This window comes from Colius striatus, chromosome 2, assembly GCF_028858725.1.
Source record: "Colius striatus isolate bColStr4 chromosome 2, bColStr4.1.hap1, whole genome shotgun sequence".
NCBI lineage: Eukaryota > Metazoa > Chordata > Aves > Coliiformes > Coliidae > Colius > Colius striatus.
In genome coordinates this window covers 21,837,362-21,863,723 of record NC_084760.1, presented here as the reverse complement: position 1 = coordinate 21,863,723, position 26,362 = coordinate 21,837,362, and the positions used below count along the sequence as shown (strand labels likewise).

Genomic DNA, 26,362 nt, shown 5'->3' with positions numbered 1-26,362 from the left:
GAAAAATAGCAGAAAAAAAAAAAAAAAAGCTTCACAGCTGATGCCATTCTCTTAATGCTATTAACATCTTTGATATCAGTAACAATGTAAGTTTATCCTGTTTGTGGAAACAGTTGACTGTTTTGATACATGTACCCAGTTTTACATAGTTTCTTTCAACCTTCTGTCACACGTCACTCCCACCCTTCAGCGATGTAATGACATCAAAATAATAATTTCTCTTTTTTTCCATGCTTGTTAATCAAGAAGCATTATTGTACTTTTGTACTATTCTTACTACAGTGGCACTTCTGGCACAAACACATATTATGAAGACAGTCAGTGTTTCATGGCATTTACCAAGTATGTCATGACAGAATGCTATTGATTGATGAGACAAATTACAGAAAAAGAAAATGGCAGTTGAGTCACAGAAAGGCTAGTTAACCAAGCATAGAATGAAATTATATGATTTAACATCTGGCTAAATAGTAATATACTTTAATTCTAATATACAGAACAGTTTTTCATGTAAAATAAATACATTTATTGTACAAAATGCATGAAACATTATTAGCAGGATGTATCTGTTTTACACAATAACAGTCATATCCATATCAAAACACAACAACAAAAAACCTTACCTTTTCATTTTGTAATCCATCCCTTGGCCCAACTTCTACAATCTTTATGTACTCAGGCAGTCCAGATGCTCCAGATTCCTGAAATAAAAATCAATACTGAAATAGAAAACAATGAAGGTCACTGAGATCAAAGGTACAGCTTGTATTTGTCCTGAATTGGGGTATAAAGTCATATTGTCAACATTAAGTTTGGTCACAGCCTTTAAAAAATCTGCAAGAACATTTTCCACACCTTGAGCTTGGGAATAAAAGTTAAAAGCAGAATTTATCCACATGCATATCCCATTGCTCCTCTGAGGCCACAAATGCATTTTATAAAAATGTACATAAAATCATAAATGAACATTGTGTTTTACAGAGTGAGAAATATCCCCATTTCAAAAAGCTTCCCAATGAATGATACAGTCCTCCAAATTTCTAACTGAAATGTTCTCAATTTAACTGAACAGTTATTTCTCTGTAAACATTTGCAAGACTAAGCTATAAATCTGAGAAGAACAGAGCAGCCAAGAAATGTTGAAGAGATTTTTAATGAAAGATGAAAGTAATTCCTCTGTCTGAACATGAAAGTTTTAAAGAAGGATTTAAAGGAGAACAAGGAAAGCCCCTCGTAGACAGGAAAAGAAATTTCCAGGTGTAACAGCAGCTCTGGAAACACAGGAGGCTGACAGTGACAGGAGGGAAGGAACACAGCGATAAGGTCAAAAGGCTAAGGAGAGCACAGGGAGTGGGAAGGGGAGAAAAGAGAAACAAGCGCAGAAAAGCAGGTGAAGGGAAATGAAACTTCCGTTTTTATTATTTAGCTGCTCCATTATTGCATCAAGTTGACAGGTGTAGCAGTTAACATAACCTGGACCTTTAAGTCCTGCAACAGTTCAAAGCAGTTGCTTAGACTGGCCCCCTAAAAGCTGTGTGTCTTTAAAAACACATCAAATGGCCAACATGGGCCGCATAGCCCATGCCCAGAGGAGCAGAGAGGAGGGATGCAGACAGTCTCACCAGGAGCTCTGGAGATGCCACATTTTATGTATTGCACCAAATACAGAATCCAACCCAATGTCTCCATGGTCAGTGTTGGAAGTACATGCTGGGATCAGCTACATGCAAGACGGCTGCTCCCATTGCACAGAGCACCTTCCCTGAGAGTGAAACGCCACTGGAAGGACAACACGGGAAGGTCAGCCCAGGGGGACACTCCCATCCATGGGAGTCACAGCTTACCCAGAGACCAAGAGTCACTTCTGCAGTGTCTAAAGACAGCCACTAATCTCACATACTCCATAACCATATAAATAACCCATTTTTCATCCCGCCCTAGCTAGTATCATCAGGGTTGTTTCAACCAAACAGCTGCTAATTTCTCCTCACAGTAACGGAATTTTTTTTCACGATGAGGATGAGGGAGCCCTGGCACAGGCTGCCTAGGGAGGGTGTGGAGTCTCCCTCCTTGGTAGTTTTCAAAAACAGTCTGGATGCATTCCTGTGCGACCTGATCTAGGTGGACCTGCTTTAGCAGGGGAGTTGGACTAGATTAGTTCTAAAGGTCCCTTCCAACCTCTACCATTCTGTGATTCTGTGAAAATGTGCATTTCAGCAGCACCTTTTGTCTCCCCTCATGTTCTCAGTGCCCATGGATAAATGTAAGTTCTCTGCTTACTATGTATTTATTTGAGCACAGTAAAAAGAATGGGAAACAGCTGCATAGTATCTGTATAGATCACGTGGAAAATCTGGTAAGTTAAAATTCTATCAGGCTGTGCTAAGCCCACACTCGCTGACAGTATAAACCTACTTAAATGTGAAGGTAAAACCTTCACATCTGCTGCATATTGTTTCCCCTTTTTAAAGTTATTTTCACAAATATGGCACTGCTTCAGCACTGAGGGCATAAATCTGGGTCACTTCATGATTATCAGATCCTTCGTGTTACAAGACAAATGCCACAGCTGCATTATGAGTAAAGCTGTGATTGGAAAAAAAAGAGCTAAAATAGATTGTGTGTACCAAAGCTTAATTTAGAACATGAAAAACAAAGTCCATAAAACTTTGGTGGCAAAAATGTTCGATTTCGAGGCCAAATCCTGTAAATCCTATTCAGTTCCTACTGTGGTGAAATCAAGAACTGTACCTGTCTTTACAGCAGAGTTCCCACAGCTACAGCACATGCAGTAGCCATTCACACAGCCCTTCAGGCGATGTCTGCAGCCCTTGGATTTTGTAGGGGCCAGAAGTTCGGAAGGGACATTGAAGAAAGGCATTTAAATATTGATTTTTCTTTTCCATCTGTGATTTAACAGGCATACAAACTCTTTGAGCTATATTCCAGGTTTCTCGTGACCTGATTTTCTCTATAGCTTTTCTGTCCACTAGTCAGTCCCAACTTGAACTGACTGTTCTTGAACATGACACTGAGAAAGAACCATGTATGGTATGACTCTCACAAGGGACACGTAGTAGAAATTCACGGCAGTACTACAGACAAATCCTTACAATCTTCAAGCTGATGAACTAATAGATTAGAGTTCAGAAGAGTCCTGCTTTGCAATGAATTTAACCTAATTTCATCTATGGTACACTGATTGCTCCTGTCTTCAAGGTCACTCAGTTCTGAGTGGCGTCCACTGTGGTACTAATAACGTCTCCTGCCTTTCTGTCATGGGTACATCTTACCACCTTTGATATTTTCTGGTGAAAACATTTGGACTAACATAATTATAAGATAACTCTAGCATTTTGCCATTCCATGGCCCAAGATGAATCGAGACAAGTAAAGGAGTACCTCTTCACCTTAATCTCACCTGTCCTATGAATGAATACTCTGTAACTAGCTGTTAGGTTATTCTTCCAAGACTTTGGAGATATATACTTGACAATGTTGTCAGGAAGAAAAAAAAAAAGAGACTCCCTGCTGTCTTGGGAAGTCTTCTGATCACAGTGTCACACTTAAAGAATATTTGGACATCACTTAAACCACAGTTGAAGAAGCCATCCAAGCCATCAGTCCCATTCTGTGCCAGGTTCAGTGTCATCTGCATTCACTAGGCAAGCTTCAAACCCACAGAACAGACTGAAGTCTTTAAGAATTTATGCAGAGTTTAAACATTTCTCTGTTACTGTTCTCTAAGCGGAGGATTCCAAATGTGCACCATCCTCTTGAGTAAAAAAAAGACATTCAGAACCAACAGTGAGACAAACTGAGAGAATTTTGACACTTTCGAGTATGGCATTAAATGGTCTACAGAAAAGAAATAGAAAATATGAATAGAAATAAATATAAAAATGAAAACCGGTTTTCATATTTTAGGAGAATCCAAAAAAGGTGACCTTGCAGAAATACACAAGTACTTACAGTAAACACTAAACATGTCATGTAAATAATTTTGTTTCAGACAAAAATATTCACTAAACTGTATTATATGAAGTATTTTTATGCAACAAAGCATAAAAAGTAGTTATGGTAGATACTTAGAGGTGACTGCTTATTGAATTATATAGTGGCTCTGTTAAAAAGTAATGATTACCAAAGTATGATGTTTGAAATATCGAAAAGGAAATAGTTGACATAAAAGATTAAGAGCCTGGAAAATTTGGTTTTTCCGTATATCAATTCTTGCCAAAGGAGAACAAAAAGCATATAAAGCCATAAAAAAAATCACCTCCCTCAAAACAGAACACAGCCAAAGTCTTTTAAAAAAAATAGTTAAAGGAAAACCATACCATTCAGCTTGACACACTAAATGCCAAATTTCTGTACGGAAACATTTTCCCTGAGCTATAAATAGCTGAAAATTCAAATATATTATAGAAAATCCTAGTAACCCTTAATTAGAGCAGTATAATCTTCTTAACATAACCATAAATATAACCAAATTAAATAAACATACTTTTTAAGCTCTGTCCCTGCTTCACTACTTCTACTAAAGATGCTGAGTTTCTTTCAGCCTTCTGATATTCGTTCCATGAAGCTCATTCATTCACATGGACACTAATAAATAGCACTGGCCAATATTACCCAGAACTGCTCAGAAGTATCTGAAAGGACCCAAAAGTACAGGAGAAGAATCTGGAGGTTCAGGTTTTTTCAATCTTTCTAATCAAGCAAAGATGAAGCTCTGTTTTCCTTTTCCACAAGGTGGTGTTCTGGCACAGAGGACAACCAAACAAAGGTAGGCCATCTTGTTCAAAGACGAATTATTCAGGAGAGCAGTTTTAAAAACACATCAGCAGGGAGGTAGCATCATAACTCTGTATGTATATATGCAGTGATATGGACAAATGCCCAAAGACTGGGAGAAGACTCTGTGATAAATAATAAAATTACTGGAAGGAGAACAAAGAAAACAGTGGTCAATCTTCTGAAGACACAGTTGCCTCTAAACTTTACAAGACATAGAGGAAATAAACAGGAAGAAATTAAAATCTTAATATATCATCAAATAGCAATTGAAGTGGTATTGCAGAGTCTTGTTTATATAGTTCACGCTACTGGAAGGCAAACATAAAAAACACTCATTTCCAAGTTAATTGGAGAGAAAATAAAGATTCGCCTGTGAGATATAAATAATATAAATAAATATAAAGAAAATTGGGACACACCTAGTGAATATCCCTCAGTAAAGATAAACTGAGTATTTGTCCTACAACTTCTGCCACATGCAGCTGATACAACCACTGGGCAAACAGTAACCAGGAACAGGCCACGACAGGCAAAAAAACTCATCAGTCCTTGAGAAGCTTTCACTAAGTAAGTTTTTCTTATGGTGTCATTGCATATGCATGACCTGAATGAGAACATAAAAATATCACAAACAAAGTAGTTCATAGAATCACAGAACGGTAGAGGTTGGAAGGGACGTTTGAGATCATTTAATCCAATCCTCCCGCTAAAGCAGGTCCTCCTAGACAAGTCAACACAGGAACGCGTCCAGGTGGGTTTTGAAGACCTCAATAGAAGGAGACTTCACAACCTCCTTGGGCAGCCTGTCCCACAGCTCTCTCACCTGAACAGTAAAATAGTTTTTTCTTATGTGTACATGGAACATTTTGTGTTCCAGCTTCTTTCCATTACCCCTTGTCCTGTCATTAGATACAACAGAAAAAAGTGATGCTCCAACTTGCTAACAACCATCAGTTCCAGGTGCTTAAGACAGTAGGACTGGAATTCAAAATTCCATTGACATACTAGAGACATAAATATGATGCATTTCAATAAAAGCAATACATAACATAACACTTAGGACTATCCTTATTGCATCTGATGCTGACTGATTAATGAAAAGAATTTTTAAATGTTGTCCTTTGCAAATTTTATCAGGGTTATTTCTCTATTTTAATAATTTTGACCCCACAAAAAAATTTTTTTGTATAATACAGATAGAGAATAGCTGACTAAATAGTTCTATGGAAAAGGACTGGGATCTTAAAAACAAGAAGAAAATGAAATGGCAAATCTAATTCTAGACAATACATGAGGATGTCACAGATAAAAAAGTAGCCTGCCACTTAATAAGTAGAAATACTGTGTCTAGTTTTGGGTTTCCTACTTCAAGAAAGAATTCAGTCAACTGGAGATCATCTGTAGGAGGGCAAAACATAAAATGCAAGTAAATTGTTACACAATGAAATCAGTTAAATGCAGACTTAACTTATCTGGAATAAACCAAACACTCATTGAGGTCCGATGTAACGTCTGGAGACCATTTCATTCAACCACCTTTGCTCAGATTAGGGTCAGCTAAAGCCAGTTGCCAAGAATCATATTGGGTCTTAAGTATCTCCAACAATGGAGACTTCTGGGTCTCAAAGTAAAAAACATTTTTCTGATCTTTAAATGGAACTTATTGTACCTTATTTTGTGCCCATTGCCTCTTGTCCTGTCAGTGACTTTGTCTTCTTTATTTATCCCACTAGGTATTTGTACATATTGCTAAGATCCCCCCAAGTCTTCTTTTTTCCAGGCTACTCACTCTCAGCTCTCTCAGCCTCTCCTCATATGACAGATGTTCCAATCCATTCATCAACTTCATAGCCATTTGCTGGATTTGATCCAGTACGATCACATTTCTCTTATATTGGGGATTAAACCTACAGGTATTACTTCAGTCCACTTCTTCAAATTAATTTTAATATGCTTATAACTTTCATTGGAGGGCTTCTGTGAGCTCATGAAAGAATAGTGATTATCTGGAGATTATCTGAACTGAGAATTCACTGTAGGGACTTCCATTGTAAAGTGATAGCTCTAACATTTCTACTGGCATTTACATTAATTATTAAATTCTAATATAATTTGCTAGTACAGCTCTTAAATTGATGCAGGGTTATTTACAATAACATACAAGTCACTCATATAAAAACAGAAGATATAAGATTTTTAAAGACGGGAATTCAGCTAAACTTGTTTGATGTAACCCTGTTTAGAAATAGAACTTTAATGGTAAAGAAAAAGATCAAAATGTGCAAATGATATTAACTACCAAATAGGATAACTATTACTTTTATTAATAAATTATAAACAAAAATATTTTGTAAAAACAATTAAGTGCACAGAATTCTTATGAAGTGACAGTTCAAAAGGTAACAAAGGACATGAATAGGGAATGTTCCAGAGATTGTAAAAAAATGTTGCAGTGTTAAGAATATTGTCTCACAAAACTAGAAAACTCAAGTCACATTCTTAAATACATGCTCATGGACATACAGTTATAGATTAAAAAAATAAATAAATATCACCTATATATTACCATTCATTTTGGTATCCTTTAGGATAGGTCTTCCAAAGCTACAGAAGATTAATTTTAAGAGTGGTGTTCAGCTCAAGGTTAAGAAACCTCAGCTCATTCCTGCTGTCTAAACATATGTGCCTGCAGTCATTTTGGATGACTCAAGAGTCCTAGCCTCCAAGTGCTGATCAGGAAAAGCATAGGTCCCACTTTGCCCATTTACTGTAGGTCTCATTTCAAATCTATCAAGGTGTCTGTGTACTCCTGGGCATCTTAAATGGCATCGGACTGATCTGTTAGGCAACTGAACTGAGCTTCTAAATAGTTCCCTCCACGCAAGTGTGCAAAGGCATGCTAGATGTCTACATTCCTATTGCAGCTGAAGTAGATAAAGCTAAATATGGCTGATGGAGATAAAGAATAACTCCGGTCATCCTAAAGTTCACACCTAGTGGCTGACAGTCTCAACTGCCAAGTTTGTAGAACTGCTTGAGGACTGAGTGCCGCTCCAGACATTATGCATTTTACAATATGCAGGATATGCCTGTCCCATAAGGATGAAACACCTAGGATATATGAGACAAATGGCACTAGGCACCTATGCTTAAGCAACTGAGACCTGTCCTAGGTCTGCACCGGCTATCACAGGAACTTCAGCTGCTGTAGACACCTACTCATGTCTTAATTCAGATGTCTTAATCACAGACATCTGCCTCAAATCAATTATATATCATCTAATGATTTATGAAGAGAAATAATTTTTTTTTTAGTTCCTCCAAGAGTTCAGTAGGTGATGTATTTTTTGTCATTCTAAAGTAAGTTTTCACCCTTCCTTGCTGACATGATTCCCAATCCATCCTGCTGTCACATTTCATCTTTGCTTTTAAGCTCTTCCTCACTGAAAAACTGGAATACAGTTAAATACATAGGAGAGAGGAAGTAACATTATCCTTGTAGCAGATCATTTTAACTCAAAATATACCCTCAGCAAATGATACCTTACACATCAACAATTTTCCAGGTATATAAAAAGCAATATGTAGCATATGGATATTTAAGTCACATTAGAAGATTCTAATTCCTGTTTCAGAGCATCTCTTTGGAACAGCTGCCATGATTTCTATTCTCTTGTCCAAGCTACACATTAGAAGCAACCCAGATTAACTGAATTCTTGCCTCTTTGTTTTCCCGTAACTCCTCAGTAAACAGAGTATTCATATTGATCCAGATCTTGACCCACTGACTGACTTTCAAGTTTGACTTTGGACCTCTCTCATCGCTATGAACCTGCCTGAGTGTCACTGTGCTGCATGGCCAACTCTGATTGCCATCAGTGGACCAGCTCTAACCTTCGACTTCCCTTAACACCACAAACTTGCCCTATAACCCAGACTCTTCCTTCAACCCAGCCACCACCTCTATGCCTACCCTGTTCACCTCACTTAGCTAGTACGTGACTGGGCCCTGGCTGGTTGACCTGCCAGCCTTGTCACCACCACCAGCTCCCCTCCTTAGGGAGCTGATGCACTTTGCTGCTCCCTGACAATTGAAATGAGAGAAATTAGTTATTCTAGAGTTCATTGTAATATCTGATGCTTGCTCCCTGGCACCCTGTTCAGATATATACTCCCTGAGCATTTCTTTGTCCCAAGACATACATGCTGGGAGTCGAATGAAGCCCATTTCTTCTGCTCTTTGTCCCTTGCTATCAGTTCTACCTAAAAGAAAGTGCAATAGTTATTAACAGCTAGCACTGTAAGAAGCTTTCTTGAGGGAAGCTAGTAATATCACATGCTCCAGATTAGAGCAGCAGTCATAAGCTACATCTGAAAATTAGTGCTTTATGCATTAACTCTCTCTGATCCTGCTGTGCTATCTCCTTACTTGGTGGAGGCTACAACTATCAGATGCTGGGAGAGTAATCTCAAAGGAAAATGTCTTGTTCAAGCAACAAACAAGGATTCGACACCTAGATCTAGAGATCTAAGTTAGAGATCTAAATAGGCTGGATGGCTGAGCCAAGGCCAATGCCATAAGTTTCAATAAGACCAAGCGCCAGGTCCTGCACTTGGGCCACAACAACTCCCAGCAGCGCTAAAGGCTTGGGGAGGAGTGGCTGGAAAGCTGCCAAACAGAGAGGGATCTGGGAGTGCTGACTGACAGCAGCTGAACAGGAGCCAGCAGTGTGCCCAGGTGGCCAAGAAGGCCAATGGCATCCTGGCCTGGATCAGAAACAGTGTTGTTAGCAGGAGGAGGGAGGTGATCATTCCCCTGTACTCGGCTTTGGTGAGGCCACACCTTGAATGCTGTGTCCAGTTTTGGGCCCCTCTCTACAAGAAGGGCATGGAAGTGCTGGAGAGGATCCAGATGTGGGCTACCAAGCTAGTAAAGGATTTGGAGCACGTCTCCTGTGAAGAACAGCTGAAGGATCTGGGGCTGTTTAGCCTGGAGAAAAGAAGGCACAAGGGAGACCTTATTGCTGTCTACAACTACCTGAAAGGAAACAGCCAGGAGAGGTTCAGGAGGGATATGAGGAGGAATTTCTTTCCCAAAAGGGTTGTCAGGCATTGGAACGGGCTGCCCAGGGAGGTGCTGGAGTCACTGTCCTTTGAGGTGTTTAAGAGAGGGTTGGATGTTGTACTTAGGGAAATGGTACTTAGGAGTGGTTGATAGGGCTGGGACAAAGGCTGGACTCGATGATCTCAAAGGTCTCTTCCAGCTGAAATAATTCTATGATTCTATCACATGAGAAAATCCACCAAAATCCAAATAACAGTGAAAGAGCTCTAATACACAAACACAATTCTCCTCATAAAAGAGAAAACTTAGGCATGATACATAGTTGTGCTACATCACTTACTGCACAGAGAATTACCAGAGGTGTACCAAAGTGTGCAAACTTATTTCACAGCACAGTATCTCCCAAGTCTTAGCAAAATGTAACAAGATGTAGCAAATCAAATAAGCAACTCCTTTCTATATGAAAGGACATTTCTTTAAGGCCAAACACAAACTAACACATTTTCCAAAAGAGCCATAGAGTTAATAAATCAATATAATCTCTGTCGGCAGGAGTTTAACAGAGGGAATAAGAGAAGGAATTCCTCACTTCTCAAACTATTTTCCTTTATGCTAGATCAGAAGAGGTCAACTCTCACATCCTTTGGGTGAAACACCTGCTGAATATTGTTTTCTATGATTTAGAGTTTACTCTTACAGTGGATGTGCTTAGCCACTCAGAGATACAAACAAAACCTCCAGCTTCATTCAACATATAATTTGCCTTGTATAATCAATTCAAGTGAACTCAGCTTGCACTATGAATTCACATACACTGAAACCCTGTCTCTTTTCATTTAGTTTAATTGAAAGAGTAGTCATATATTTTAATACTGTTTAGAGGTGCCTACTTTCACTTTTATTATAAAGCACAAGAATAAGCTCTAATAATTTTTTAATACCTTTTAAATACATGAAAGGATAAAAATTGCTTTCTGTTGTACTTTTCATATCACATCAAAGACTAAACTGATATTTACTCTCAGACTACTCCTCACTTTCATGTTTCACAAGGAAGTGCCAAGTTCAGAAGTAATAAACAGGCTTAAAGATGCCTCTTTTTAATTTATAATGTCATGGGTTTGGAATGCATTTTACAACTACTACTCTTAGTCAAATACATCACATGGTTACCACACTGATCTTGCAACAATATTGTCCTGTATTTCTTTGTGACCTTCTCAGTTTCTTCATGAACTAGATTTTCCTTATGTTCTCCCCAACATTGAAGAGAACACAAAATGTAACAGTATTTCTTCCAAGACTGAAGAGCTACACTGAACTGCTCACTGGGCACCTGTGTTTCCTGGTCACAGTATATAAACCCATGTATTACTAGCCAATATTATTTAGCTTCAGTTCTGACTAAATCCTTGCTTTGTAACTTTTCATATACTGTTTTCAAATCCCAAAACTTTGCAAAGCATAAATACAGTGAAATGGTAGAACACAATTTAACTGAAGGTTTTATCTAAGGTATACAATAATGACTATGCTGGATAGAAAACAAGTAGAACCTGTATTTCCCAACTTACATAATGATAAAGAGTAAAATCTATTAAGATAAACTATTCAAAATATAAACATTCATGAAGAAACATATATGATATATAATCCTATAATGATATATACAATTACTAGTATAATTTCAAATATTAGAAACAATATTTAAGGAACATACAGACATATAAATATCAACATTCTAGATTTATTATTAATTGACATATTTTATTGGTTTTGAATCTTATTGTTCTTCAGGTATTTTGATATCTCAATTAAAACAAAGCTGATGAAAGTATATTTGAAATTATGTATAAAAACAACTATGATGTGAAGATAGTTACAGACTCCTAGAAGACTTTCCCTTTAGTAAGCAAAGGTAAGAAATATGAACATTGAAATTGCATACTCGTTTTATATTGTGGTCATCAAAATCATGACCGTTCACGCTACCTTCTAACTACACTGCCAAGGACTCTCAGTACAGAGTCACACAAATATTTCAGGTGGATCAGAAAATTCGCCAGGCAGATGCCAGCAACCAAACCTGCTGTTCTGACAGCCCTGCAAGAAGGAAATCTCAGCAACTGGAGACCAAACGTCTAACAGAAGGAGTAGCTAGTTCAAAGAGCGAGTGCAAACCACTTCTAATTCTCTGCCGTGATGTTGGATGCTCTGAAAAAAAGTAGAAGCATTACAGGTCAAATACTGAGAAAGATAAAATGAAGCTCAAAGATTGTGAATTAAATGCCTTCTTTCCTATTCATGTCTGTGTTTTACATAAAATCATTCATAAACTGACAGAACAAAAAAAAAAAAAAAAAAAACCCAAATCTGTCAAACAAGAGACTCCTGGATGAGTCTGAACTTTCTGTATTATCATTGATGACTTGCTATCTTCTAAAAAAACTTTAATTGCTATTTTCAACAAATGTAGAGCATGTGGATTTGCAGAAGTCTGAATACAAATGTCAATTACAGCTAATAGTTCATGCCACCTAAAAGCAGACAGATGTGCTATAGTCACAGATAATTTTGGTTAACTTGCAAAATAACGATGAAGGGAATGTATTACTAGAGTCAGGTGGCAGCAGATGCATAGACAAACACAGTTTTCCAGGACATGGCATATACATTACCTTTTTCTATTTCCCTAAATGCTTCCCTTGGCTAACAGGCAGCATTTCTCCATTAACCAAGTTGATTTGCAGCCAACTCACTTTCATCCATATCCCTATCTCAGTCAAAGCCTGGAAAAGCAATTATACTCTGCCATCTGGGCTGGATGAAAAGGATATAGAGAACTGAGAGCAACAGCATACTGATGACACTGGAGCCAAAGCCTCCCACACTTTCCTTTACTATTATTTATGGTAATAGTATTATGGTGTGTATGGTGTTTTACAGGCAAGACTGAAGACAGAATTCTAGAAGGCCAAAGAGTGGTGTTTTTCCACACACACTGAAAAAGCAGAGGCACGATCATCCTTACATGACCAACATTATGAAAGTAATTTGCCCTTTATAACACTTTGCAATATCAAGGGGTAAAAAAAAAAAACATTGAATTGACAAGCTAGCCCATCCACCCTACCAGATAAGTCTCTCGGAATACCTCAACATCAGCAAAAGTGAGTTATACATAGACCTTATAAGAACTCAAGTATAAAGTTGGAAGTAAATCAACTATTCTCAATCATTATTGTCTTCAAAATCACCTTCTGTGTCCAAAGGCAGTACCTAAAAGATCAGGGAAATATTTAATTCAAGTTCAGCTGGCCCACCAACATGTTTTCCACAGCTCTCTTTCCAAAAGGCACTGATAAAAATGACAGTGGCTTAACGGTTATTTATTTAGCCACTGTTGGCAACTCATCCTTCAGGAGAATTTAAAATGTATAAAGCTCTTCAGAAAAAAATACATCTGCAAACTGTTACCACAACAATTTCCAAACAGGAGGAAGGAAATTACGGTATCTTGAATGCTATACCTTCTTGGTCACAGAATCACAGAATCTCAAGGGCTGGAAGGGACCTCAAAAGATCATCTAGTCCAATCCCCCTGCCAGAGGAGGACCACTTAGAGCAGGTCACACAGGAACTCATCCAGGTGGGCTTTGAATGTCTCCAGTTTACATTTTCACAATGGAATCGGCCAAATGTGAGCGTATTTCAAGAATATAATTTTCTGACCATTTAACTGATAATAATAACTAAAGCTATTGAAAATTTTCCTTGCCTGAGATTTTAAAAAAATACAGATATAATGCCTTATTTTTAAAATAAACACTAAAAAAAATATATCAGGTTTTAAGAGCTTATTAAAAAGTACTCAAAATGATACAACTCAGCTTTTGCCTAGCTGGTTACATTTCCAATTTATTACACTAAATAGTAACATAGTAAGATTGTAATGTGTTCTAATCACACAAATCTGAACAATATTCTGAATGATAAGTTGACAACAGATGAGAAAGAAGTGTGTGTTTTAAAACTGGTAATAAGACCTGTAGGTCAGTGTTAACAAAGCACAAAATAAGTAAAAAATATCTTACAGTATTACCATTAGCTGTACTTTCATTTTACTGTGGCACATAATTGTCCTGAACTCCGGTGATAAATAATAATAGCTAGGGACTAAACAGCAATTCAGCCAGACCACTCACTCACCTCAAAATGTCCTGAAATGTTCTTAGTGGCAGGACTTGATTGGACTTTAAGACACCTGGTTATGTATCTACACATTTATGTCTACAGGTGTGCTACGTATCCAGTAAAGGCAAGTTATATATTCACATATAATGTCTTAAAGTTCCTTAAACAGCGTGTAGGACACAGGATCTGTGCCCTTTTTTGCTGCTGCAGGTAAAGTTGGATATTATAGAGACTTTTAAATGGTATCAACAATGAAGTGCCTCTGGCTAAATCAAGCCACTTCTTGGCACTGTCATCAATGGCCAAAGGACATGAAACATCTCAGCCAAACAGTAAAGGCACAAGTGAGATGGCTAACTACAGGTATTTGAGATGCATCTTACTTGACTTCCTTCCAGCCATAGCACAAGAGAACACGGGTCTCCCATCAATCCTGTTTGATATCTGCCAACCTGTAAGCCATCTAAGCTAATTTAGGGCACCTCACATGGCACCAGACAACTGTGTTCGGGCAATTGGATCAAGTCCCAGATGTCAAAAAATGGCAGGGACACAAGAGAAAATTAACAGTTAGCAGTCGATTCCTCTCTGTAGACCTAACAGTCAGCTAGCTAAGTAGCTTAACTTTCTGTCTTCTTCATACCATTCAGGCAAAAGTAAGACATAGCAAGGACAAGCATCTTGTCTATCCTCTCTCTTCTCTTTCAGCAATACATTCTTCATGTAAACTGCATTGCTTTATATGAAGCCAACATATAGTTCAATTCAAAATATGTTTCCAAGCTTTTAAAAATTCAGCTGTGATCAGCGGTGGATTTTTTTAAATCTTTTTCCTAATTCCAGTATTCCACATGATATACCTTCATCACTTAGCTTGCTCCCCCATTTCTCACATACTAACACCTATATTTAATCTCATCTTAACTACTTGCATTAAAAGTAAACCCTAAAGCCACATTCAGTTCCTTTCCAGATGCTGCTGTTGAATTATTTCCCTATGGGTTTCACCTAACATTCCACCAATGTCCTCTGGCGCTTCAGTCCACACATCTCATGCATTCAAAGCTTTTAAACATTTTTTTTCCAAGAAACTCATAAACTAACACCTTTATTCCCATACAAAGCAGCTAACATCTGTGGACAAAAAAAAAAAAAAAACAAACCCTAGCCAAACAAAGAAGAAAAGTCTACCCAGTAAAGTTTTTTACCAATACACCTTTTAACAGTTTTGGCATGTAATAAATCTGGTTTTTTGTCGAAGAGCTGTTGAGAATCACTCCTGTAAGTATATTTAATCCAAATAACAAATCTAAATGTACTACAACAATTGGAGTAACTTTCATTCATTTACAGCAAACCATAGAATAAATCTCCATTCAACAAGTGAATTATCTAAAAATAACATAAGCTACAATATTCTGAGAGTAAGTATCATTTCCTTCTTATCATCTGCAGCATCTTTTTCATCTTTTGAAACATTCAAATTTTGTCCCTACTATGACCAAAATCTTGGCCATCAATTGTTATGTGTAACCCAGTAAAAGACTGAAAAGTCTTGAATTGATTACTTCCAACTCTAATATATTAAGATGGAAAAGCAATCCTTAAAACTATCCCTGAAAATTAGTCTCCTGATACGTAAACCATGCATTTATCAGTCTTCTGATTCCTTTGGAGTTAGAGATTGATTAAAAGTCAGAAAAAATAAAGCCGCGTCTGACTCATAATCTCATGTTTAAAAAACTCTTTATTGTTTGTTACAACCTGTGTCACTATCAACATATTACAAAATGGAAAAATCTTTTATCTAGTCTGCAGTACTGAGTTTTAAAGTGTGTGCACTTTCTGCCCCAAAAGAGCTATACAAGTACACATTATTACAGCAGTAATAAAACATTTCCCTTTTGCTGAAAAGCAAAAATGCTGAATTAGCTTTACTGCTATTTAGCACGGTGCAAAAGCCTGATTTTGATCATAGAGCTACAGGCCTCATATTACATGCACTTATCTCAGAAATTCCAGATCAGCCAATAAAGCAACTTTTCTCAGAGTTTCAATATCCAATTAAGTTTTCCTCTGTGACAGAAAATGAATAGCCACAGAGAACCTTTTCCTAGAAATTTCTAAGTAATATCTTCTTATTCCCATTCTTTATTTTTCTCTTCCAGTGTTTTCTGAGCTTCAGTTAACTAATGAGCCTTACTGAGACCACAGTACTCCATTACAGTGTATGTCAAGATCTACATGTGCATTATGATGTGCACTGGCACACATTGTAAGGTGGTACGCGTTCCCCAGCAAGTTCATGATAACGTGCACCATCTTTAATACACACTTCTCTTTCATACTTCATCTATCTTTTTAAATATACATTTGGGAGAAACAAAAAATGACGAAGGAAGTATTTCACCTTTGTTAAATTAATGAGGGTTCTAAACAACAGAAGAGAATTCAACACAGCCTGAAGTACTAAATAACTACTTTTCTGAAGTTTCTCCTGGCTTCTTTAAACATAGCTCCTTCCACATTTGGCACATCAAAGGATCTCAATAACCTTCAATTCCTAAAATTTCAGAGAATCATCATTTGTTTAAATGTCTCAAATATTTACTTTCTGAAAAAGGTGACAATAAGTCATTTTAGCTTTATCTCTGGGCTGCTCCTACACTGCACCAGTTTTTCATTGTGTGATATTCATATAGAAAGTAAAATTCAAACACATACTCTCATAAACAAGTGAATCTTAAAACTCAGATGCTACAAGAATTGGAGATGCCTCTTTAAACCCCAAAAAAAGTCCTATCATTACAACTGGGAGAAAATAAATGTAACTTCAATCTAGGTACTCAGCATTACACCTTACAGCATTACAACCTAACAGGTGATCCAAGCCACTATAGATATGAATGTTAGTACTATTTATTAGTCACCTCATCAGATAGTTCAAAGATACAAAATTTGATTCCTTAGGAGCAGTAAATATTTTGCTTTATGAAAACTTCTATGTCTGACCAACTGGTAATCTCATAGGCTAGTTGTGACATTTCCTTACCCACACTAGAAGCTAGAAGATACACAAATTGTAAATAAAACCCTTATTAAAACCTGAAAGATAATATTCCCATTTATTATTAAATTTGGATCTAGCCGGACTTAGGCAAGCCATTTATCTTCTCTCTCGGCCAAGGCAAGGAGAAAATGAATTAAGAAGAAAGATCTCAAGTTGTATGAGTTTTAAAATGATGATTTGACACATGGAGTGTCTGAAAATAATCTTTTTCCTTGAGATGGCAAGAGAGGAAATTAAGATCACTGTACCCACATGTGGGCTTTGAAGGAGGTAGAGGTGGGATAGGTCAAAAACGGGATCTCACCAAAAAACAGATGTTGGGTCTGAATAAAAATTTCCTGTGAGTTTTTTTAATTCCCAAATTTGCAGAGCAAGATCTGTAAAATCCTTTACAACATTTCCAGCTGTATTATAAAGTTCTAAACCCACGTAATAATCCCAATATAGCATAAATCTGTATCAGCTAAAAAGCTCCTTTTATCTTTCCATTATTTACAATCCAACGGCACAAAAGAACTAAAAGTGGTGACTTCATTAAGGTCAAACTTACACTTTATTATCAGCCTCTTAACTTCTAACATCCTGTTTGGCACTTTTAGCAAGCCAAGTACTCAGATGTTTTTGGACTTTCTCTCTTCAATATTTCATGTACCAATGTTTCTGAGCTCTTATTTTGTAGCATAAATTCTGCATGAATACCTGGCTGAAAAAAATTGGCATGAATATACTGACTGGACCCTCTAAAAGGGAAATTGACATGAATATACTGACTGGACTTTCTAAAGGGGAAATTCCTCTTGACCTTTAAAACATTTTTGGAAAGCACTCAGCATTGAACTCTCTCTACTCCACTTAGATTCAGTGGTAGCAGACTTTTGTGTTTTATTTCCTACCTTCAGTGTCAGCATGTATCATGTCATTTATCACCTCCAAAGTCATCAAGATACAGCATGCAGATATGAACTTAATAGTTTATAATTTAATTTTAATTATAGTAATCCTTACTACATTATTATTCTATCTTTTTCAATAATATTGCATGCTTTACATCTTCTGAACATCAAGAAAATTGATGTTGCTTTGGAATCTGCAAGAAAAGAAAAGAAGTCCCATTCTTGTGATGAAAATATAGAAAGAAAGAAAAAGATCCATCTACTGAGCTCTGTATTGACAAGGCCTCTATGAAGGATACGAAAGGCTAGAAATTAGGAATTTCAGAGTCTCTTACTGATCAGTTATTTAGTCGTAAATTACAAGAAAGACAACATAAAATCTAAATACTTTGGAAGTTCAGGATGAAAACACAGAAAAAGGTAAGAGTGGTGGGTAAAGGAGAGAGGGAAAAAAAAGAAGATACAAGATCTTTGCCCCATGTAATTAATGTACTTTCTCTATTTTGATTTCATTAAATATCTTCAAATAACATCATTATTTTAAAAAAATCAAGAAACAAGAACTCTAAAGTTCAGGACATCCAGCTTCTTTTTTTTTCCTATTAAAAATATATTTCATATGCAATTTCAGCAGATTTTAAAAAAGTGAATTATGATGTATTTCTTGCACATTGTAATTGACACGATAAAGTAATACATTTACAATATTGTTGACAGCAAATTTTTATGACATTTTATTAAACTAAATAAATTAAAATTAAAAATTAAAATAGCTTAAATAGTTATTTAAGGAGAGCCTGCAAGTGTGAATTTGTTCCTGGAATATATAACTATGTGGAGATAAAAAGAACATGAAATACAGTATGTCTCAAATCAGTTGCTCTGAGGTGTAACTAAAAGATTCAAACAGAACAGACATGCCTTTTCCTCCCAGGTAGCATAACATCATATGCCTCATATGTTATGCTGTAATACGAATCAAGAATCAATCATCAAATACAAGAAGTGCTTAAGACAAATATAACAAATTGTCACATGGACTCTGCTTCTCATTGTATTCTTGAGTTACTTTAAAAATAAATGAGAGGTTTCTAAGATCCGTTTTAAGCATGACAGTATACTGCAAAATCTAAACCAGCAGATTAAAACTGCTAAAGAAAGACACTTATGTGCATCTCTTGATCCCACGCAGAGAGAGGATGAGGGCGTCTTATTCTGTGTGGTTTTGGATATTTAGGCATGTAGCGTATAAATCATTGCAACCTAGGCACTGAAACAGAAGTTAGCTGTCTAAATTAGAAGATGCAAGATTTTATTTGTTATTATATGTATTTGGCATATAGAATTTGTGTTCCTCTCCAGTAATAAAAATTATAATAACATACACTGTACTTTCCCATGATAATATACTGTACAATTGTTCATAATTCTAGTTATTGCATCCCATATGACAGCCTAAATCCATGACAGAAATCCTACAAGATAACATAGCACACATTAGTATTATTTAGATAGATTTATACCTCTTAGAGTCATAGCCATACCCATCAGAGCAAGACTATAGGGGTTTTATTTACATATTTTTGCTTTTGCTTATGATAGGTGTAGGCAGCCCTTACCAAACCACATAACTCTTCACGTATTCCCAATACACTATACCTCTTAGTACATCTAGCTAGTGGTACATTAAAACACAAAAATGTAAGAGAAAGATGTTTATTACTTAGCTATATTTAGCCACTGCTTTTTTGTAGAGTAGGATGCACTCATTTAAAGTGGCAGATGATTATTCACACTGAACTTGACACTCTTAAATAATTCTACTTTTTCCAAAGTATTGTAAGCCATGAAATGTAACTAAAAATTGAATCTGAAATTGTCTCTATTCTATATAATTTAACTATCTAGTCTTCTAGTCCTTATTATATAAACTTTAAAATCTCTTAAGAATCCATTAATTTTCACTACTATGGAAATGACATCATAGAATCATTTTCTAAACCTAAAACATATAGGTTACTTATGCTCATTATTTTGATTTTCTAATATAATAAAGAATATCACCACTTGATACTTCATTTTAAATTTCTACTCTGTATTTAATATAGATATATTACAAGTGTTTGTGTGTGGCAACATAGTCTTTTATTTTAAGCAGCTCTTTTCTCTTTTCCCTCTCTGCCTGCCCATTCTCCACGTCTTAACACTGGATATCAAACATTTTACACTTCGTTTCTACTTTCCTTGACCATTTTGGTGGTACAAGACCTACCTTGTCCTAGCTGGAACTCAATTTCTTGAACATGACTAACTAAAACAGAACAAGACTCTGATAGTCTTTTGCAATAGTACTAACATTTCCCCATTTGACTGGAAATACTTCATCTGATATACTCAAGAACTTAATTTTATTTTTCTAACAGCTGTACTGCATTGGCAGCTCACAGACCTCCTACGATTTGTAGGTTCTTCCCTTCTTCAATCTCTGCTAAACGATAATGTCACAGTTTCTAGTTTGGGTTATTGGTCTCAAAGTACCTAATCATTCTGCATCCCTGAATTTCATTCCAGTCTTTTACATCACTTTTTTAGCCATCCAGCTCTTCCCTGCTGTGTCCTTAACATGTTCCTAATGCATTAAAATTCCTTCTTAACCTACATGAAAATATAACATTAAATCTGCAGGATGAGACCAATGTCAGCTGCTTTCAGATCATCCCTCCCTCTAGCCAGAGGACAACCATCAGCAGCCAGTGGACAGCCAGCCTTCCTCCCTGGTGCTCAGCTTCAGCTTTTTACAAAATAGAACACAAAATACATTACAAATTCCAGTCAAGTGCTATGGGTCACCATCAGCAGCAATCTTGATCATTGTGGAAATCTCCCTAATACTGTAACACCTACTGCCACCTCCTTTCTAGGTAGATCCTAGCACATTTTACAGTTTTGATATAAATCCATGTCTTGAAAAAATTCTCATGTAGCTATGGTTCCTAAATGTTAAGAGAATGAAGCAGAACTAAAGTTGTATGAAACGTGAGATGGTATTTCTGAGGCAAACAAGATTTGGAAATTAAGAAAATGGAATAAAATTAAGATTATGCAATGGGAATGTGATGTCCCATTGACTAGTCAAATGTTCAAATAGTTTTTTGTGTAATATAGACTAACTATGAGTGACATAGATATCAGCAAAATCTCCTAATAGATAGGAGAAAATTATATTCCGTTTCTCTCTAAACATTAGCCCAATTACCGTTCACTTTTCACCTCTCAATAACTTTAGTCCTCAAGTTCCTATTTTAAAGTCAAATGTAGTTGTAAAAATACCACAAACTTGTTGGTTAAATGAAACAGGAAAATTAAGGGGAAACAAAGACTAAGATACCCACTACTCACTTTAGGACCTATTATTTTGCCTTTAATATAGCTCCAAGTGGCTAAATCTGGACCTTTACAAACTAGTCAGCACAGTATATACCCAAATTTTTACATATTTGGGATTTTTTAGATGAAATTCAATTACTTTAGTTTTACAAGAGCCCCAGTAGCAACACTCTAATAACATCTACATTTTATTTTGTGTTTAAAGAAAAATTCTGAAAAACTCCAGAAAAAATTTCATCAAGAAAATCAACTCCTTATTTTCCTTGGCCAGGAAAAAACTAAATTATTTCTAGGAAAGGATTCTCGCACCTTAAACACCTTTCTCTATTTTATTTCTTGGTGTACCCACATAAATGTGATTACAGTAGTGCCTCTGTAACTATCTTGCATACACTGGTCAAAACAACAAAAAACATTTTTAACAACCATCACTTTAGCTGGTATGGTTTCTAGATCACATAAAGAGGAACTGATATTTTCTTCAACAGGATTGATACAGAATCCACTCGAGTGTAAAGAAAACCTTTAAGTGTTGTTTAAACATCCACTTGAGAAAAATGGAAATTTGAACAGATTTGTGTAAAGAAAGTTATCAAAATCATCTAATAAAAATCACAGCAAGGTAAAGCACAAGCAAATGTTAAAACACTGACAGTGACACACTCCAGACTTAACAAGTGTCAATGAGCTCAGTAGACAGTGCAGCTTACAATCACATCAATGTACACAGGGAGGACAAACAGTAAATTCTTCTGTTTGCCATTTATTTTTTATTGTATTATTTGCTGTTCTATGTCCTTAGAGGAGAAAAATGCTAATGAAAAATATAGAAGAGCACTGGAAAAATCAAGCAAAAAGTTAAGTCACAATAAAGAAACATTTTTTTTACTTGATCTGTGATTTTCTGGCAAGACATTACTACTCATCTTTGACTTCAAACCCTTTCTGTTGCCAAAGTCCTTGAATCTTTCAGATGCTTTATCTGATAAGGGGCAGAGCCTGACACAATCAAGGTATTCTGAGGGAAATGTTAAGAAATGTTCACATCTTTTGAAAGAAAACAATGCACCAAAATGTAGCAAAGGCATGTGAAAGAGGATTATAGTGCTTTGCTTCACACGTGATACATAAAAGTCCTTTCATTGATACATTTCTTTTTAGAGTAAGAAAACATTTTTCCACTTTTACAGAAACAACCAAAGGAATGTTTGATTTTTTTTTTCCCAAAATTCAATAGAGACCGACAGTGGATAGACACTATTCTCAGGGAATTGTGATTACTGGAATGTATGGAGCTTGTATACAAAGCTCTGTGCTCATGATTGTATTTGTATGCTTTTGAGTATTCCATATATGTAGCTTTTGAGATATCAAGCTCAGATCATCTTAAGTAAAACTACATTGCTAAAATTACAACACTGTCAGCTTTCACGATGCTTAGAACACTGTACTTTTCAGGATCCTCCCATCTCCAAAGTTACATTGCTACCTAATGATTAAAGTTCACTTCCAGATGGTAGAGAAAAATGGAAGACACATCCTTTGTATACACGAAAGGTGTTGAAAATAGAAGAAAGATGCAATGGACATGAAATGCATTTTTTTAAAGACACGATTTTTAAATCAACTTTGTTCTAGGCTTAGTTCAGTTTTTTTAATGTTTTAAACACTGAGTGATTACCGGAGTTTGACTCAGAACAGGCAGTTCAGACACAGTATGATCCGACAATAAGTGTGTTAGTTATATTTCAGAATTATTTCCTTCTTTGAGTACTTGATATTAACATCTTCCTCTAATGTCTTTCCAGACTTTTGCAGCCTCTCCTTAAGTCACTGGTAGCTTTCCTCTTCCTTTATTTCTTTCCTTCCACCGCTACAATTAGGATACTCATGGCCTATGGTCTTCATTTGGCTGCCTTCTCACTCACCTCCCCATCTAACAACCTCTCCCGTTCCCCACTATCTCCAACCACTCTCGGCATCTGCTCATAGCTAGCAGGTGGAGGGTGAGCAACCACCTTCACTTATTCCTCCATGACAATCCCATTGGTTCTCAGAGCACCCCAGGCCAAAGGACTCCAGAAGAGCCCAAAGGCTCTGCCTCCACACCCTTATGGCTGGAGTGACTCTCCATTCAACAGCAGATGGGCCCGCCACACCTCAGTATGAAAAACATAGACTCCAGAGAGTAAGGGCGATCTTGTCTTCTGGATAGAATATGTGTTGTCCTACAGTTTATGACTTCTAAAACAGTGGATTATGACAGGTAAGGCAGGGTACAGATGAGTGGATTTCTTTAATGCTGCCTAACCACCCTTCCAGCACCACTAGAGATGCTCACCTATGTGTGTACCACCTGACACATGGTTTAACACCACCTGTGTTCTGAAAGGCTGACCAGCAAAAGCCCAGAGCCATGTGTGGATGCGCTATGGCCTCACTCCTCCGTACACGCCCTCACACTCTGCCGCGGGCAGGAGGGCAGCAGGAGGGCAGCGGGTGGGCCGGGGCCGGGCGGCGGGCAGGGGGCAGCAGGGCGCTGCGTACTTGCGTGAGGGCTAAGGCGGCGGCGAAGGGGTGGCGCGGAGGAGGCGGCGGCCCCCCACGCCCGACGGGACCCGGCCTCGCCCTGGTGGCGGCCGCGCCTCGCAGGGCCGGCACCAACCCATCCCCTTCATCCCCGCCGGGAGATACCTGCCCGGGGTGCGGAGCCGCAGGCGGCGGCGCGGCCGGTTCCCCGATCCACAGCTGTTCCTTGAGGAGGTGCTGGTAGCTGAGGCAGTGCTTCAGCGCCGACGGCACCGTGCCCATGGCGCGGCGGCGGCGCGGGCACCCGGAAATCAGCCGCAAGGTCGGCGCAGCCTCCCGGCCCGCGAGGGACTCAGCAGCCCCGCGCCCGCCGCAGCCGCTGGCTGCAGCCCGGTCCCGAGCAGCGCCTGTGATTGGCGGAGCGCGGGAGCCCGCCGCGCCGCCAGCCCCGCCGCGCCCCCTCCCGCGGCCGCTGCGGCAACCGCCGCCTCAGCCCGCCGGCCCCCGCCGGCAACCGGCAACCGCCGCCGCGCATCCCGGCGGCGAGGGGGTGCCGCCTGCCCTCAGCTTCCCCTCCTCACATTCCCCGGAGGAACCCCGGCCGGGCCTGACCGCGTTCGGCGCGGGCTTAGCCAGCGCCCCAGCTGCCTGCCATTGAGGGGCGGGGGCAGGGGAGCTACCCGTGAGGGGACTCGGAGAGCCGGCAGGCCCAGAGCTGGGAGTATGGGGTTCAACCAGCACGGGGACAGTCAGCTGTCCTGCCCCTCGTCCTTCCTGACACTCGGCACACGCGGGAGACACAGGGCCCAGCCTGGGCTGACAATGGGGAAGGAGAATGGCAAGGAGAAGAGACAGAGCTGCTTCGAGACCAAGCCTGCTTTCTCTGTTTAGTATCCTAGGTCTGCACAAGCGATGAGGAATAAAACCTGCTCGCCCAGCCGTTTGGGTGGCAGCAGGTCTTTCACAAGAGGCTTTAGGTGCACGCTGGCATTTATGCTTTTCATTTGGGTAATAGAAACTTAGAACATAGCAAATGGAACACTTCTCAGGTTTTAAGAGCTCTCTCAGAAGCAGCAAGTTATATTTTGTCATCTCCTTCAGCATTTAGTGTGTCGGCCAACTTTCCAACTACTCTCAAGCAAAGTACAGTATGCATTGGAAATTGTTTTTGGACCATTCTTTTTCTAGGGTATTGGGGATTTCTTGTTAAATTCACAAACCTTTCCCTCAGTAATTTTCAAAAAAAAGATCATCAGGTTTACAGATAGGTCTGTTTCAGTCATTCAGGCATAAGACATGATGCTCTCAAAGCACCATCTTTTTATTTTGCTGATTTACATTTCAAGCTTGCTGTTCTTTGCACCCAGAAGCCTTCCTGTTTCTGAGTGCTATTGCAAACCAAGATTTGGGATGGGAAACTTTTGGGTTTTTTTCAAGGAAAATTACATCTGTCCAGAAATAAAATATTTAAAATACAACTTAAAAATTTATATTAAAATACTGCTGGTGAGCTATTTCAAAACTAGTCACAGAAATGTGCCAGGATGTTTCTCTATCTGAGACAATGTCTTCCTTCTGGTACAATATGTGTGAATTTCAAAGTTCAAAATTCCAGTAAGTCCATTGAATGCAGTCTCTGGGTACTTACTTTAGTTTTGTTACCTGTAAAGCCAGGGATAAAACGTACAAAGGCTGGCCAAAAAATCAAGCCTTTCTCTTTCATCTCCCAGTGAAAGACAGCTTATCTATGGTGTGGTACATGTGAGAGAAAAGCCCTTTATTGAAGTAAATAATTTCATATTGTTCTTTCTGGTATGTTTCAGAGAAAGTTGGAAGTAGGGTGAAAAAAATGGAATCGTGAGGAATTTAGAGTATGTCTGTGTGTAAAGTACACCTACCTACCTGTCCTGTTCTCAAGTTAACGCCAGTACTGAACTCAAACTTCATATTGCCTTTAGTGACCTTGCTTGCAAATACCTCTGAAATTAGCTTCATTATAAACCCTTTGCAGGTAACTTAGCCATCATACAGCTATCTTCTCCGCATTAAATCCTTTCTAACAGCATTTCAGTGTGCTCTTCAGCCTACATCCACTGTGAACATTTTCTGACACAAACCTGCTTTAAGAATTCCACTGAATATTCTGAAAAGGAGCATCTTTATCTGAAATCATGGTGTAGTTGGGCAGAGAAGGAAAATAACCTTGTGGCCAAGAAGGCCAATGGCATCCTGGGATGCAGCAAGTGTATCCAGCAGGTCAATGGAGGTCCTGCTCCCCCTCTACTCTGCCCTGGTGAGGCCTCATCTAGAGTCCTGTGTCGAGTTCTGGGCTCCCCAGCTCAAGAGGGACAGGCAACTGCTGGAGAGAGTCCAGCGCAGGGCCATCAAGATGATCAGAGGACTGGAGCGGAAAGGCTGTGGGAA

General features: G+C 38.3%; 1 protein-coding gene across 3 annotated transcripts in view; it reads right to left on the bottom strand.

Moving 5' to 3' along the window:
• Positions 1–24,220, bottom strand: part of HMGCLL1 (3-hydroxy-3-methylglutaryl-CoA lyase like 1) — a 79,805-nt gene extending 55,585 nt beyond the window's left edge. For all 3 annotated transcript variants that reach the window (XM_061990062.1, XM_061990063.1, XM_061990064.1), the window contains exons 1-2: positions 24,104–24,220; positions 624–701 (exon numbers count right to left, since the gene is read on the bottom strand). In XM_061990062.1, coding sequence (XP_061846046.1) covers positions 624–701; positions 24,104–24,220 — 195 coding nt within the window. The remainder of the gene's footprint in view (positions 1–623; positions 702–24,103) is intronic.
• Between the last annotated feature and the right edge of the window lie 2,142 nt (positions 24,221–26,362).